At 41.8% G+C, this 16,039-nt stretch overlaps 1 protein-coding gene across 3 annotated transcripts in view; it reads left to right on the plus strand.

Annotated features, from left to right (window-relative positions):
- The first annotated feature begins 208 nt into the window (after positions 1-208).
- The window catches only part of tmtc4 (transmembrane O-mannosyltransferase targeting cadherins 4), a 40,703-nt gene continuing 24,872 nt past the window's right edge, over positions 209-16,039 (plus strand). For 2 of the 3 annotated variants that reach the window (XM_065026068.1, XM_065026108.1), the window contains exons 1-5: positions 212-666; positions 891-1,094; positions 4,623-4,738; positions 13,142-13,358; positions 15,595-15,682. In XM_065026068.1, the coding sequence (XP_064882140.1) occupies positions 933-1,094; positions 4,623-4,738; positions 13,142-13,358; positions 15,595-15,682 (583 nt within the window). In that variant the 5' untranslated portion in view covers positions 212-666; positions 891-932. Of the gene's footprint in view, positions 667-890; positions 1,095-4,622; positions 4,739-13,141; positions 13,359-15,594; positions 15,683-16,039 lie in introns of all 3 variants that reach the window. The other variant, XM_065026161.1, reaches the window with a different exon arrangement.

Consider the following 16,039-nt stretch of genomic DNA (forward strand, 5'->3'; position numbering starts at 1 on the left):
AGTTTTGTTTTTAGATTAATTGCAGGTGCTAATAGACTATGTAAGAACCATCAATTGTTCAAAAACTTCAAAGTAAAGATACTGCAAAACATACATTATTGGTAAAACATCTATTCATATATGTATCTAAGCTGTTAGCTGCATCTAAATAGAACTAGATATCGCCACTTCTTCATCCCTTGTGTTGTCACGTGACATCCACTTTCCTACGTCACCATCCAAACTAATTCCACGCGCCAGCCAAGGAGGAAGTACCAGGCATGCATACAGTCGCGAGTTGTGTATTTACTAGACAGACAGACAGTGTTGACATATTGTTAGCGTTGTACGTGACGGTCAAACCTGCATTTCTCGTCGCCTTTTGAGTGTTTTCTTTCGGTGCATATGCAGACGTAGGAGTCACATTAGTTGCCGCTAGCCGGCTAACAGCATCAGCTAACGTTAGCTGGCTAATAGTTAGCGAGCAGTATTTCACTTGGCAACCTTTGCAATAATTTTAGTTTGCCTGAAGGCTATATGATTGGCTTTATTAGCAGTTGCTCTGATTATGCTTGAAACTAAATTACTTTGGTAAGATAGCCAGCCAGCTTTAGCTAACTATCAAGCCGCTGCAATGGAACTCGTGCTTACGTGCGCGTCCTCCAAAACGCCTTCCAATATAATGAGGTATGCATGCTCTACGTGCGTGTCCCTACAATTCCTGTAGCTTGAGAACAGACTGATATGTGAGGATATTTCTATAATCGTAATATTGTTCAAATAACAATAGTCAACCAATATCTTCATTTTCTACAAGGTAAAGCCCCAAAAATACTGTAAGGAGTAGGCTTTTGTTATTCTGCCACCAACACTCAAGTCTTATCACACCATTCCATGCCCATTTCCTGTAGGGAATAGGTGACGATGCAGCATGACCAAAGACCCTATGCACCATGGCACAGACTGAAATTAATTGGGACCAACAGATACCTTTACCAAAGCTTTCCCCATTCCATGCCAAGATCGCTGTGGCACTAGTGGCACTGCTCTGCTTCATCAATAGCTATGATGGAGACTTTGTGTTCGATGATTCTGAAGCCATTGTCAATAACAAGGTAATAATCTACTTATCACATACTCACTACATCTTCCGAGGTACATCTTCAAGGATGCAGTGTCTATAAAAGCGTGATCTATTCAAAGTCTATATTGTGTGCATAATTTCAACAGATAAAAAATAACCTCACCTCACAGCCACAGTACATACTGCATACAGTACAGAGTATACTTACAGTTGAAGTCGGAAGTTTACATACACCTAGGTTGGAGTCATTGAAACTCCGTTTTCAACCACTCCACAAATTACTTGTTAACAAACTATAGTTTTGGACATCTACTTTTTAGGACATCTACTTTGTGCATGACAAGTAATTTTTCCAACCATTGTTTACAGACATATTTTTTCACTTAACTCACTGTGTCATAATTCCAGTGTGTCAGAAGTTTACATACACTAAGTTGACTGTGCCTTTAAACAGCTTGGAAAATTCCAGAAAATTATGTCATGGCTTTAGAAGCTTCTGATAGGCTAATTGACATCATTGGAGTCAATTGGAGATGTACCTGTGGATGTATTTCAAGGCCTACCTTCAAACTCAGTGCCTCTTTGCTTTACATCATGGAAAAATCAAAAGAAATCAGCTAAGACCTCAGAAAAACAATTGTGGACCTCCACAAATCTGGTTCAACCTTGGGAGCAATTTCCAAATGCCTGAAGGTACCACGTTCATCTGTACAAACAATAGTATGCAAGTATAAACACCATGGGACCACGCAGCCGTCATACCACTCAGGAAGGAGACACGTTCTGTCTCCTAGAGATGAACGTGCTTTGGTGCAAGAAGTACAAATCAATCCCAGAACAACAGCAAAGGACCTTGTGAAGATGCTGGAGGAAACAGGTACAAAAGTATCTATATCCACAGTAAAACAAGTCCTATATTGACATAACCTGAAAGGCCGCTCAGCAAGGAAGAAGCCACTGCTTCAAAACGCCCATAAAAAAGGCAGACTACGGTTTGTAACTGCACATGGGGACAAAGATCATACTTTTTGGAGAAATGTCCTCTGGTCTGATGAAACAAAAATAGAACTGTTGGCCATAATGACCATCATTATGTTTGGAGGAAAAAGGGGGTTGCTTGCAAGCCGAAGAACACCATCCTAACCATGAAGCACGGGGGTGGCAGCATCAGGTGGTGGGGGTGCTTTGCTACAGGAGGGACTGGTGCACTTCACAAAATATATGGCATCATGAGTAGAGGTCGACCCAATATGATTTTTCCACGCCGATACCGATTATTAGAGGACCAAAAAAGGCCGATACCGATTAATCAGACAATTTTTAAGTTTTTAAAATTTGTAATAATGACAATTACAACAATACTGAATGAACACTTATTTTAACTTAATATGTGCCATGTAAAAAAGCTAACGTTTAAGTTCCTTGCTCAGAACATGAGAACATATGAAAGCTGGTGGTTCCTTTTAACATGAGTCTTCAATATTCCCAGGTAAGAAGTTTTAGGTTGTAGATAATTATAGGAATTATAGGACTATTTCTCGCTATACGATTTGTATTTCATATACCTTTGACTGTTGGATGCTCTTAAAGGCACTTTAGTATTGCCAGTGTAACAGTATAGCTTCTGTCCCTCTCCTCGCTCCTCCCTGGGCTCGAACCAGCAACACATCGACAACAGCCACCCTCGAAGCAGCGTTACCCATGCAGAGCAAGGGGAACAACCACTCCAAGTCTCAGAGCGAGTGACGTTTGAAACGCTATTAGCGCGCACCTCGCTAACTAGCTAGCCATTTCACATCGGTTACACTAGTCTAATCTCGGGAGTTGATAGGCTTGAAGTTATAAACAGCGCAATGCTTGAAAAGAGCTGCTGGCAGAACGAACGAAAGTGGTTTGAATGAATGCTTACGAGCCTGCTGGTGCCTACCATCGCTCAGTCAGACTGCTCTATCAAATCATAGACTTAATTATAACATAATAACGCACAGAAATATGAGCCGTAGGTCATTAATATGGTCGAATCCAGAAACTATCATCTCGAGAAAAAAAAAGTTTATTCTTTCAGTGAAAAAAGGAACCGTATGTTATCTAACGGGTGGCATCCATACGTATAAATATTCCTGTTACATTGCACAACCTTCAATTTTATGTCCTAATTACGTAAAATTCTGGCAAATTAGTTCGCAACGAGCCAGACGGCCCAAACTGTTGCATATACCCTGACTCTGCATGCAATGAACGCAAGAGAAGTGACACAATTTCACCTGGTTAATAATGCCTGCTAACCTGGATTTCTTTTTAGCTAAATATGCAGGTTTAAAAATATATACTTCTGTGTATTGATTTTAAGAAAGGCATTGATGTTTATGGTTAGGTACACGTTGGAGCAACGACAGTCCTTTTTTGCGAATGCGCACCGCATCGATTAGATGCAACGCAGGACACGCTAGATAAACAAGTAATATCATCAACCATGTGTAGTTAACTAGTGATTATGATTGATTTTTTTTTTTATAAGATAAGTTTAATGCTAGCTAGCAACTTACCTTGGCTTCTTACTGCATTCGCGTAACAGGCAGGCTCCTTGTGGAGTGCAATGTAAGGCAGGTGGTTAGAGCGTTGGACTAGTTAACCGTAAGGTTGCAAGATTGAATCCCCGAGCTGACAAGGTAAAAATCTGTCGTTGTGCCCGTGAACAAGGCAGATAACCCACCGTTCCTAGGCCGTCATTGAAAATAAGAATGTGTTCTTAACTGACTTGCCTAGTTATATAAAGGTGTAAAAAAAAATACAGATTTCCGATTGTCATGAAAACTTGAAATCGGCTCTAATTAATCGGCAGTTCCGATTAGTCGGTTGACCTCTAATCATGAGGTAGGAAAATTATGTGGATATATTGAAGCAACATCTCAAGACATCAGTCAGGAAGTTAAAGCTTGGTTGCAAATAGATCTTTCAAATGGACAATGACCCCAAGCATACTTCCAAAGTCGTGGCAATATGGCTTAAGGACAACAAAGTCAAGGTATTGGAGTGGCCATCACAAAGCCCTGACCTCAATCCTATAGAAAACCTCTGGGCAGAACTGAAAAAGTGTGTGCGAGCAAGGAGGCCTACAAACCTCACTCAGTTACACCAGCTCTGTCAGGAGGAATGGGCCAAAATTCACCCAACTTATTGTGGGAAGCTTGTAGAAGGCTACCCGAAACGTTTGACCCAAGTTAAACAATATAAAGGCAATGCTACCAAATACTAATTGAGTGTATGTAAACCTCTGACCCACTGGAAATGTGATGAAAGAAATTAAAGCTGAAAATTCTGACATTTCACATTCTTAAAATAAAGTGGTGATCCTAACTGACCTGAGACAGGGAATTTTACTCAAATTGTGAAAAACTGTGTTTAAATGTGTTTGTCTATGTAAACTTTTGACATCAACTGTATGTCATATTCCAAGTTGTACATGCACACATCAATGTATGCGTAAAAAATAAAATATATGTCCCTAGGCATCTAAAGTTGTTTTTGTCACATCTCTTTTCTAATGTGTCTCCCGCAGGACCTGATCCCATCCACGCCTCTCAACAACATCTGGAGAAATGACTTCTGGGGAAGTAACCTGAGCAGCAACAACAGCCACAAGTCCTACAGGCCGCTCACTGTCCTCACTTTTAGGTAGGATACACATATGACATACACACATGCATGAACTCATGTGGGTACTCACAAGACTCCGCAAGGTAGCTCTGTCAATGTACAGAAAGATGGACAGATCTAAAAGTAGGATCATAGCTGCCTCTATTCATCCTAACAACTTTTGTGAAGAACATAATGGCAAGATGACCTTGGAATGTATTGATGGATAATTGTTGAAAACACAATTTGGTTCTCTGTGAGGATTTCAGAGGTGGGTCCCAAGTGCTATTCTTCTCTGTAGAATTGTAATTGATAGGCAATGAATATGTACGGTATATTACTTTGACTGGTTTCATGATCTCAAAATTGTATTTTCACCTGACATACACTGTATATACAAAAGTATGTGGACACCCCTTCAAATGAGTGGATTCGGCTATTTCAGCCACAACCCTTACTGACAGGTGTATAAAATCGAGCACACAGCCATGCAATTTCCATAGACAAACATTGGCAGTAGAATGGCCTTACTGAATAGCTTAGTGACTTTCAACGTGGCACTGTCATAGGATGCCACTTTGCTATCAAAGCAGTTTATCACATTTTTGCCCAGCTAGAGCTGTCCTGGTTAACTGTAAGTGCTGTTATTGTGAATTGGAATCATCTAGGAGTAACAACGGCTGAGCCGCAAAGTGGTAGGCCACACAAGCTCACATAATGGGACTGCCGAGTGCTCAAGAGCGTTGCACTTAGAAATTGTCTGTCCAGGTTCGAATACAACAGGTGTAGACCTTACAGTGAAATGCTTACTTACAGGCTCTAACCAATAGTGCAAAAAAAGTGTTAGGTGAAGAATAGGTAGGTAAAGAAATAAAACAACAGTTAAAAGACAGGCTATATGCATATATGATGAACAGAGAGTAGCAGTAGTGTAAAAGAAGGGTTGGTGGGTGGTGGGACACAATGCAGATAGCCCGGTTAGCCAATGTACGGGAGCACTGGTTGGTCGGCCCAATTGAGGTAGTATGTACATGAATTGTATAGTTAAAGTGACTATGCATATCTGATAAACAGAGAGTAGCAGCAGTGTAAAAAGAGGGTTTGGGAGGGGGGCACACAATGCAAATAGTCAGGTTAGCCATTTGATTACCTGTTCAGGAGTCTTATGGCTTGGGGGAAAAACTGTTGAGAAGCCTTTTTGTCCTAGACTTTGCACTCCGGTACCGCTTGCCATGCGGTAGTAGAGAGAACAGTCTGTGGCTGGGGTCTTTGACAATTTTTAGGGCCTGACACCGCCTGGTGTAGAGGTCCTGTGTGGCAGGCAGCTTTTCCGCAGTGATGTACTGGGCTGTACGCACTACCCTCTGTAGTGCCTTGCGGACAGAGGCCGAGCAATTGCCGTACCAGGCAGTGATGCAACCAGTCATGCTCATGATGTTGCAGCTGTAAAACCTTTTGAGGATCTCAGGACCCATGCCAAATCTTTTTAGTTTCCTGCGGGGGTATAGGCGTTGTCGTGCCCTCTTCACGACTGTCTTTGTGTGTTTGGACCATGATAGTTTGTTGTTGATGTGGACACCGAGGAACTTGAAGCTCTCAACCTGCTCCACTACAGCTTTTCCTGTAGTCCACAATCATCTCCTTTGTCTTGGTTGTTATGCAGGCACCACATTACCACGTCTCTGACCTCCACCCTATAGGCTGTCTCGTCATTGTCGGTGATCAGGCCTACCACTTTTGTCATCTGCAAACTTAAGGATGGTGTTGGAGTCGTGCCTGGCCATGTAGTTGTGGGTGAACAGGGAGTACAGGAAGGGACTGAGCATGCACCTACCTACCCTCACCACCTGGGGGCGGCCCGTCAGGAAGTCTAGGATCCAGTTGCAGAGGGAGGTGTTTAGTCCCAGGATCCTTAGCTTAGTGATGAGCTTTGAGGGTACTATGGTGTTGAACGCTGAGCTGTAGTCAATCAATAGCATTCTCACATAAGTGTTCCTTTGTCCATGTGGGAAAGGGCAGTGTGGAGTGCAATAGAGATTGCATCATCTGTGGATCTGTTTGGGCGGTATGCAAATTGGAGTGGGTCTAGGGTTTCTGGGATAATGGTGTTGATGTGAGCCATTACCAACCTTTCAAAGCACTTCATGGCTAAGGACGTGAGTGCTACGGGTCTGTAGTCATTTAGGCAGGTTGTCTTTGTGTTCTTGGGCACAGGGACTATGGTGGTCTGCTTGAAACATGTTGGTATTACGACTCAATCAGGGTCATTGAAAATTTTAGTGAAGACACCTGTCAGTTGGTCATGCCCGGAGCACACGTCCTGGTAATCCGTCTGGCCCCGCAGCCTTGTGTATGTTGGCCTGTTTAAAGGTCTTATTCACGTCGGCTACGGAGAGCGTGATCACACAGTTAACCCGGAATAGTTGATGCTGTCATGCATGCCTCAGTGTTGCTTGCCTCGAAGCGAGCATAGAAGTGATTTAGCTCGTCTGGTAGGCTCGTGTCACTGGGCAGCTCGCGGCTGTGCTTCCCTTTGTAGTCTGTAATAGTTTGAAAGCTCTGCCACATTAGACGAGCGTCGGAGCTGGTGTAATATGATTCAATCTTAGCCCTATATTGAGGCTTTGCCTGTTTGATGGTTCATCGCAGGGCATAGCAGAATTTCTTGTAAGCTTCCGGGTTAGAGTCCCGCACCTTGAAAGCGGCAGCTCTACCCTTTAGCTCAGTGCGAATGTTGCCTGTATTCCATGGCTTCTGGTTGGGGTATGTATGTACAGTCACTGTGGGGGCAACGTCCTCAATGCACTTATTGATAAAGCCAGTGACTGATGTGGTGTACCCCTCAATGCCATCGGAAGAATCCCGGATCATGTTCCAGTCTGTGATAGCAAAACAGTACTGTAGTTTAGCACCACTTTTTTTATAGACCGAGTCACTGGTGATTCCTGCTTTAATTTGTGATTGTAAGCAGGAATCAGGAGGATAGAGTTGTGGTCGGATTTACCAATTGGAGGGCGAGGGAGAGCTTTGTACGCTTCTCTGTGTGTGGAGTACAGGTGATCTAGAATTGTTTTCCCTCTGGTTGCACATTTGTCATGATGATAGAAATTTGGTATAACTGATTTAAGTTTCCCTGCATTAAAGTCTCTGGCCACTAGGAGCGCCACCTCTGGATGAGTGGTTTCCTGTTTGCTTATTACCTTATACAGCTGACTGAGTACGGTCTTAGTGCCAGCATCTGTCTGTGGTGGTACATAAACAGCCACGGACAGTATTGCTGAACACTCTCTAGGCAAGTAGTGTGGCCTGCAATTTATCACAATATGCTCTACTTCAGGTTGAGCAAAATCTAGAGACTTTCATAGATTTCATGCACCAGCTGTTGTTTACAAATATGCACAGACCCCCCCCCCTCATCTTACCGGAGCGTGCTGTTCTGTCTTGCCGGTGCAGCGTATATCCCGCTAGCTGAATATCCATGTCGTCATTCAGCCACGATTCCGTGAAACACAGGATATTATAGTTTTTTTTGTGAAGTTGGTAGGATATTCGTGATCATACCTCGTCTAATTTATTGTCCAATGATTGCACGTTGGCGAGTAGTAGTAGCTTTCCCAGTCGCCTTTGCCGGGTCCTGACAAGGCTCTTTGTCCTCTGTACCTACGTCGCTTCTTCTTGCAAATAACGGGGATGTTTGTCCTGTGAGGTTTTTGGAGAATGTCTTGAGCGTCGTCTTTTTTAGTGGAAAAAATATTTGTCTAATCCGAGGTGAGTGATCGCTGTCCTGATATCCAGAAGCTCTTTTTTTCCGTAAGATATGGTTGCGGAAACATTATGTACAAAATATGTTCCAAATAACGCGAAAAACTGCTGCCATTTCTTCCGGCGCCATTTTGTAATGCCAAGCGTCAGCTGGAGTGGTGTAAAGCTCGCCACCATTGGATTCTAGATGAGTGGAAACGTGTTCTCTGGAGTGATGACTCATGCTTCACCATCTGGCAGTCCGACGGACAAATCTGTGTTTGGCGGATTCCAGGAGAACGCTACCTGCCCCGATGCATAGTTCCAACTGTAACGTTTGGTGGAGGAGGAATAATGGTCTTGTGCTATTTGTCATGGTTTCGGCCCTTAGTTCCAGTGAAGGGAAATCTTCACGCTACAGCATACAAGGACATTCTAGATGATTCTGTGCTTCCAACTTTGTGGCAAAAGTTTGGGGAAGGCCCTATTCCTGTTTCAGCATGACAATGCCCCGTGCACAAAGTGAGGTCCATAGAGAAATGGTTGTCGAGATCGGTCTGGAAGAAGTTGGCTGTCCTGCACAGAGCCCTGACCTCAACCCTTCACAATTCTATTCCAAACTGCTATTAATTTTGTTGCTGATATTTGGACTAATCACATCACCTATTACAACCAGACCTGGGTTCAAATACCACTTTAAATCTCTAAGTTACTTTCACATACATTTGAAGTACACTGAACAAAAATATCAACACAACATGCAACATTTTCAAAGATTTTACTGAGTTACAGATCATATGAGGAAATCAGTCAATTTAAATAAATGCACTAGGCCCTAATCTAAGTATTTCACATGACTGGGAATACAGATATGCATCTGTTGGTCACAGATATCTTAAAAAATTGTAGTGGCGTGGATCAGAAAACCAGTCAGTATCTGGTGTGACCACCATTTGCCTTATGCAGCGGGACAAATCTCCCTAACGTAGAGTTGATCAGGCTGTTTATTGTGGAATGTTGTCCCACTCTTCTGTGTGAAGTTGCTGGATATTGGTAAGAACTGGAACACCCTGTCGTACACATCAATCCAGAGCATCCCAAACATGCTCAATGGGTGACATGTCTGGTGAGTATGGAGGCCATGGAAGAACTGGGACATTTTCAGCTTCCAGGAATTGTGTACCGATCCTTGCGACATGGGGCTGTGCATTATCATGCTGTAACATGAAGTGATGGCGGCAGATAAATGGCACAACAATGGGCCTCCGTATCTCGTCACGGTGTTTTATCAAATTGCCATTGATAAAATGCAGTTGTGTCCTACAATCAGCATGCCAATTGCACGCTCCCTCAACTTGAGAAACTTGTGGCATTGTGTTGTGTGACAAACCTGCACATTTTAGTGACCTTTTATTGTCCCCAGCACAAGGTGTACCTGTGTAATGACCATGCTGTTTAATCAGCTTCTTAATATGCCACACCTGTCAGGTGGATGGATTATCTTTGTAAAGGAGAAATGCTCACTAACAGAATGTAAAATAATTTCTGCACAATTTGAGAGAAATGAGCTTTTTCTGTGTGTATGGAAAATGTATGGCATCTTTTATTTCAGCTCATGAAACATGGGACCAACACTTTACATGTTGTGTTTGTATTTTTTGTTCTGTATAAATATTCAGATATGCAGTACCAGTCAAAGTTTGGACACACCTACTCATTCCAGGATTTTTCTTTATTTTTACTATTTTCTACATTGTAGAATAATAGCGAAGACATCAAAAATATGAAATAACACATGGAATCATGTAGTAACCAAAAAAGTGTAAACAAATCAAGATATATTTTATATTCTTCAAATTAGCCACCCTTTGCCTTGATGACAGCTGTGCACACTCTTGGCATTCTCTCAACCAGCTTCATGAGGTTGTCACCTGTAATGCATTTCAGTTAACAGGTGTGCCTTGTTAAAAATGTATTTGTCGAAGTCATTTCCTTCTTAATGCGTTTAAGCAAATTAGTTGTGTTGTGACAAGGTAATGGTGGTATACAGAAGATAGCCCTATTTGGTCAAATATCAAGTCCATATTATGGAAAGAACAGCTCGATTAAGCAAAGACAGTCCATCATTACTTTAAAACATGAAGTCCAAATTGAGATTTTTGGTTCCATCTGCCGTGTCTTTGTGAGACACAGAGTAGGTGAATGGATGATCTCTGCGTGTGTGGTTCCCAGCATGGAGGAGGAGGTGTGATGGGGATTTGCTGGTGACACTGTCAGTGATTTATTTAGAATTCAAGGCACACTTAATCAGCATGGCTACCACAGCATTCTGAAGCGATACGCCATCCCATCTGGTTTGCGCAGAGTGGGACTGTCATTTGTTTTTCATCAGGACAATGTCCCAACACATCTCCAGACTGTGTAAGGGCTATTTGACCATGATGGAGTGCTGCGTCAGATGAACTGGCCTCCACAATCACCTGACCTCAACCCAAATGAGATGGTTTGTGATGAGTTGGACCGCAGAGTGAAGGAAAAGCAGCCAACAAGTGTTCAGCATATGTGGAAACTCCTTCAAGCTTGTTGGAAAAGCATTCAAGATGAAGCTGGTTGAGAGAGTGGCAAGCGTGTGCAAATCTGTCATCAAGGCAAAGGGTGGCTACTTTGAAAAATATAAAATATATTCAAATTTGTTTAACACTTTTTTGATTACTACATGATTCTATATGTGTTATTTCATAGTTTTGATGTCTTCACTGTTATTCTACAATGTAGAAAATAGTGAAAATTAGTAGGTGTGTCCAAACATTTGACTAGTACTGTATATGTAAAGACAAGATTAAATCAAAAACAGTGTGATGGGTGACAATATTAGCCTATCAATTGTAAATTATATATAAAATAGTAAAAATAAAGAAAAAAACCTTGAATAAGTAGGTGTGTCCAAACTTTTGACTCGTACTGTATTTGTATTATCAAGTAAGTACACAATGTCCCATTATATCTCAAGCTAAGCCATTTTGATAGTACATTTAAACTCTGTTTTTCACAATTCCAGACATTTAATCCAAGTAAAAATTGCCTGTCTTTGGTCAGTTATGATCATCACTTTATTTTAAGAATGTGAAATGTCAGAATAATAATAGAGAGAATGGTTAAGTTCAGCTTTTATTTCTTTCATCAGATTCCCAGTGGGTCAGAAGATTACATGCACTCAATTAGTATTTGGTAGCATTGCCTTTAAATTGTTTGAGCCAAATGTTTCAGGTAGCCTTCTACAAGCTTCCCATAGTAAGTTGGGTGTAACTGCGACAGGTTTGTAGGCCATTTTACTCGCACACGCTTTTTCAGTTCTGCCCACAAATGTTCTGTAGGATTGAGGTCAGGGCTTTGTGATGGCCACTCCAATACCTTGACTTTGTTGTCCTTAAGCCATTTTCCACAACTGGAAGTATGCTTGGGGTCATTGTCCATTTGGAAAACCCATTTGTGACCAAGCTTTAACTTCCTGACTGATGTCTTGAGATGTTGCTTCAATATATCCACATCATCTTCCTACCTCATGATACTATCTATTTTGTGAAGTGCACCAGTCCCTTCTGCAGCAAAGCACGCCCACAACATGATGCTGTCACCCCTGTGCTTCACGGTTGGGATGGTGTTATTTGGCTTGCAAGCATCCCCCTTTTTCCCTCAAACATAACGATGGTCATTATGGCCAACAGTTCTATTTTTGTTCCGTCAGACCAGAGGACATTTCTCCAGAAAGTACGATCTTTGTCCCCATGTGCAGTTGTAAACCGTAGTCTGGCTTTTTTATGGCAGTTTTGGAGTAGTGGCTTCTTCCTTGCTGAGTGGCCTTTCAGGTTATTTCGATATAGGACTCGTTTTACTGTGGATATAGATACTTTTGTACCGGTTTCCTCCAGCATCTTCACAAGGTCCTTTGCTGTTGTTCTGGGATTGATTTGCACTTTTTGCAGCAAAGTACGTTCATTTCTAGGAGACAAAGCGCATCTCCTTCCTGAGCGGTATGATGGCTGCTTGGTCCCATGGTGTTTATACTTGTGTACTATTGTTTGTACAGATGAACGTAGTAGTACCTTCAGGCATTTGGAAATATCTCCGAAGGATGAACTAGACTTGTGGACTTGTGAACCAGACTTGAACCAGACTTGTTTTTCTGAGGTCTTGGCTGATTTCTTTTGATTTTCCCATGATGTCAAGCAAAGTGTCACAGAATTTGAAGGTAGGCCTTGAAATACATCCACAGGTACATCTCCAATTGACTCAAATGATGTCAATTAGCCTATCAGAAGCTTTTAAAGCCATTACATAATTTTCTGGAATTTTTCAAGACGTTTATAGGCACAGTCGACTTAGTGTATGTTAACTTCTGACCCACTGGAATTGTGATACAGTGAAATAATCTGTCTGTAAACAATTGTTGGAAAAATGACTTGTGTCATGCACAAAGTAGATGTCCTAACTGACTTGCCAAAACTATAGTTTGTTAACAAGAAATTTGTGGAGTGGTTGAAAAACAAGTTTTAATGACTCCAACCTAAGTGTATGTAAACTTCTGACTTCAACTGTACATGTCTGTGCTTTGTTGATATCATTTTGTATTATTGATATATTTAAAAAAAAAAAAATAATCTGTTTGTAGAATTCATGCTGTCATCTATTTTATGGACCCAGGCTTAACTACCTCATTGCTGGTGGGCTGCACCCAGTAGGCTTCCATGTGCTGAACATCGGCCTGCACAGTCTCATATCAGCGCTGATGATCGACATGTTCTCCGTACTGATCGGTGGTTTGGCATACGATGGGAATGGGAACAGGCTCAACCACGCACCCAAAGCTTCTCTCCTGGCTGGTCTTCTCTTTTCAGCACACCCCGTTCACACCGAAAGCGTAAGTAGACAAACATTGTATGGAATGGAGGGATGTAAGAAATAGTGAAAACACACAGACAGGTACTATGCGTGTCTATCACATAATATTTGTTTGTTTTAGTGAGATCGACTGAGATGAGAGGAGGAGACTTATGAGATGGGTACTGTACGCAAATATGAAAAGTGGGAGTCTTGGGGATTGAACCCGGACCTATCACAAGGGGCAATGCATAGTCCGGAGTCGGCAGGGCTGTTACCAAAACCAAACTCCGGCACTGGAGCTATGATGACACTGGGTTGTTAGCTCAATAGATTCAGAATGGACTAGAAGTGACGTCCTTAATCAAAGCAATATTCCATGGTAGATAATCGTGTAATGGCGGCCATATCTGGTGTACCATTTGATATGTAACATTTTGAACTGATAGACTTTGTCCAATTCTATGATTCCCCCTCTGGCAAACAATATCTCTTTACTTACTTTCCAAAATAATAACAGTCTCTCATCACTACATGTGTTCCAACATCCACGGGTGTTTGTTGTATTAAACATGCGTTAGAGCCATGCCAGGAACAAAGGTCCATCTCAATCGGAGTGTGCATCGAAAAGGTGTGCGTTTTGAGCGAGGCCCAGACTATTAAAAGCTTATTCATACCCGGTTGTGGTGTGTGAGGGCTGCGGTGCCCGGCTGGAGAGCTGCACCCCCCCTGCTCTCGGCTGGCTTTAATCAGGGAGGGCAACAGGCTGAGGGAGACCTGGGGGTGGGATCGGGCAGACCGCAGACCCAAGGCCTGCTGCACTTATCAAAGGAGATAGCCCCCAGGATTCCAGGACGTATGCAGTACACACTATACAGACACAGTATAAATCATGCACACTATATGTAATATACTCTCTCTCACACACACACACCGACAGAGAGGGACACACACACATGCACTGCACACACAGGCCAGTAATGAGAGTCTCCTGCGCTGGATGTTAATTGGCTGCTGTCAGTAAGGCTGTTATATACAGTACAGGAGCAGATACAGAAAGATGGTGTATTTGCGTTATTGCATTTGATCCATGTGCAGGTTGTTAAAATATACATTCCGACTATCTGTTGGCTGACACAGTTGCCTTCATCATTTCTGGTCTACCCGAAGTGTCCAAGGGTAGATTAGATAATAGGTGTTGATTTTTAACTGTCAAATGACAGAATTCTGTCTCTCATACAGCAGTTAACCTTTCTGGCGCAGGCGTTCCGCTAGCTACCCACCTCGACAACATCCGGTGAAATTGCAGAGCGCCAAATTCAAAATACAGAAATATTCATAAAAAATACAAGTGTCATACATTGGTTTAAAGATGAACTTCTTGTTAATCCAGATGCTTTGTCAGATTTCAAAAAGGCTTTACGGTGAAAGCATACCATGCGATTATCTGAAGACGCTTACAAAAGCATACAAACATTTTCCAACCAAGTAAAGGAATTACAAAAGTCAGAAATAGTGATAAAATGAATCACATACCTTTTGAAGATCTTCATATGGTTGCAGTCACAAGAGACCCTGTTACACAATAAATGTTGGTTTTGTTCGATAAAGTCCCTCTTTATCCCGAAGTTTTGTTGGCGCGTTTTGTTCAGTAATCCACTGGCTCAAAGGCAATCAAAATATGCAGACGAATACATCCTAATAGTACCGGTAAAGTTCGTTGAAACATGTCAAACGATGTTTATAATTAATCCTCAGGTTGTCAATTGTCTAAATAATCGATAATATGTCAACCGGACAATAGCGTATTCAATAGAAAGGAAAACAAGGAAGGGTGCGCATACCAGCACTGCATGATTCTACAGTCCACTGACAAAGGTCTCATTCTTCTTAATTTTTTCAGAAAACAAGTCTAAAACAATGTCTGAAGACTGTTGACATCTAGTGGAAGCCATAGAAACTGCAATCTGGGTCCTAACCCATTAGATACTCTATAGGCATTCATTTGAAAATACTCACATCAAAAAAAATCCCACTTCCTGGATGGATTTTCCTCAGGTTTTTGCCTTCCATATCAGTTCTGTTATACTCACAGACATTAATTTAACAGTTTTGGAAACTTTAGTGTTTTCAATCCAAATTTACCAATTAAATGCATATCCTAGCTTCTGGGCCTGAGTGACAGGCAGTTTACTTTGGGCACGCGTCTCATCCAGACATCGAAATACTGCCCCCAAGCCATAAGAAGTTATTAAACCCCTCTTTCTCTCTTTCAGGTGGCAGGGATTGTAGGCCGGGCAGACCTACTTTGTGCACTGTTCTTCCAGCTCTCCTTTCTGACCTACTGCAGAGCCTTCAGAGGAGGTAGGTTTTGTATGCATTAAGGATGGTGTGTCATGGTTGCTTGAATGTATACAGAGAGAGGAAGAACATGCATCACATCTATAGGCAATGTACACAAGTCTCATTCGTGTTTTCAGATTTCCTAAGTTAACATAGTTGATATGTCTTGGAAGTATGTATCTTACACACACACACACACACACACACACACATACACACACACAGTACCAGTCAAAGGTTTGGATACACCTACTCATTCAAGAGTTTTTCTTTATTTTTTACTGTTTTCTACATTGTAGAATAATAGTGAAGACATCAAAACTATGAAATAACACATATGGAATAATGTAGTAACTAAAAATGTGTTAAACAAAATAT

This window comes from Oncorhynchus nerka, linkage group LG1, assembly GCF_034236695.1.
Source record: "Oncorhynchus nerka isolate Pitt River linkage group LG1, Oner_Uvic_2.0, whole genome shotgun sequence".
Classification (NCBI taxonomy): domain Eukaryota; kingdom Metazoa; phylum Chordata; class Actinopteri; order Salmoniformes; family Salmonidae; genus Oncorhynchus; species Oncorhynchus nerka.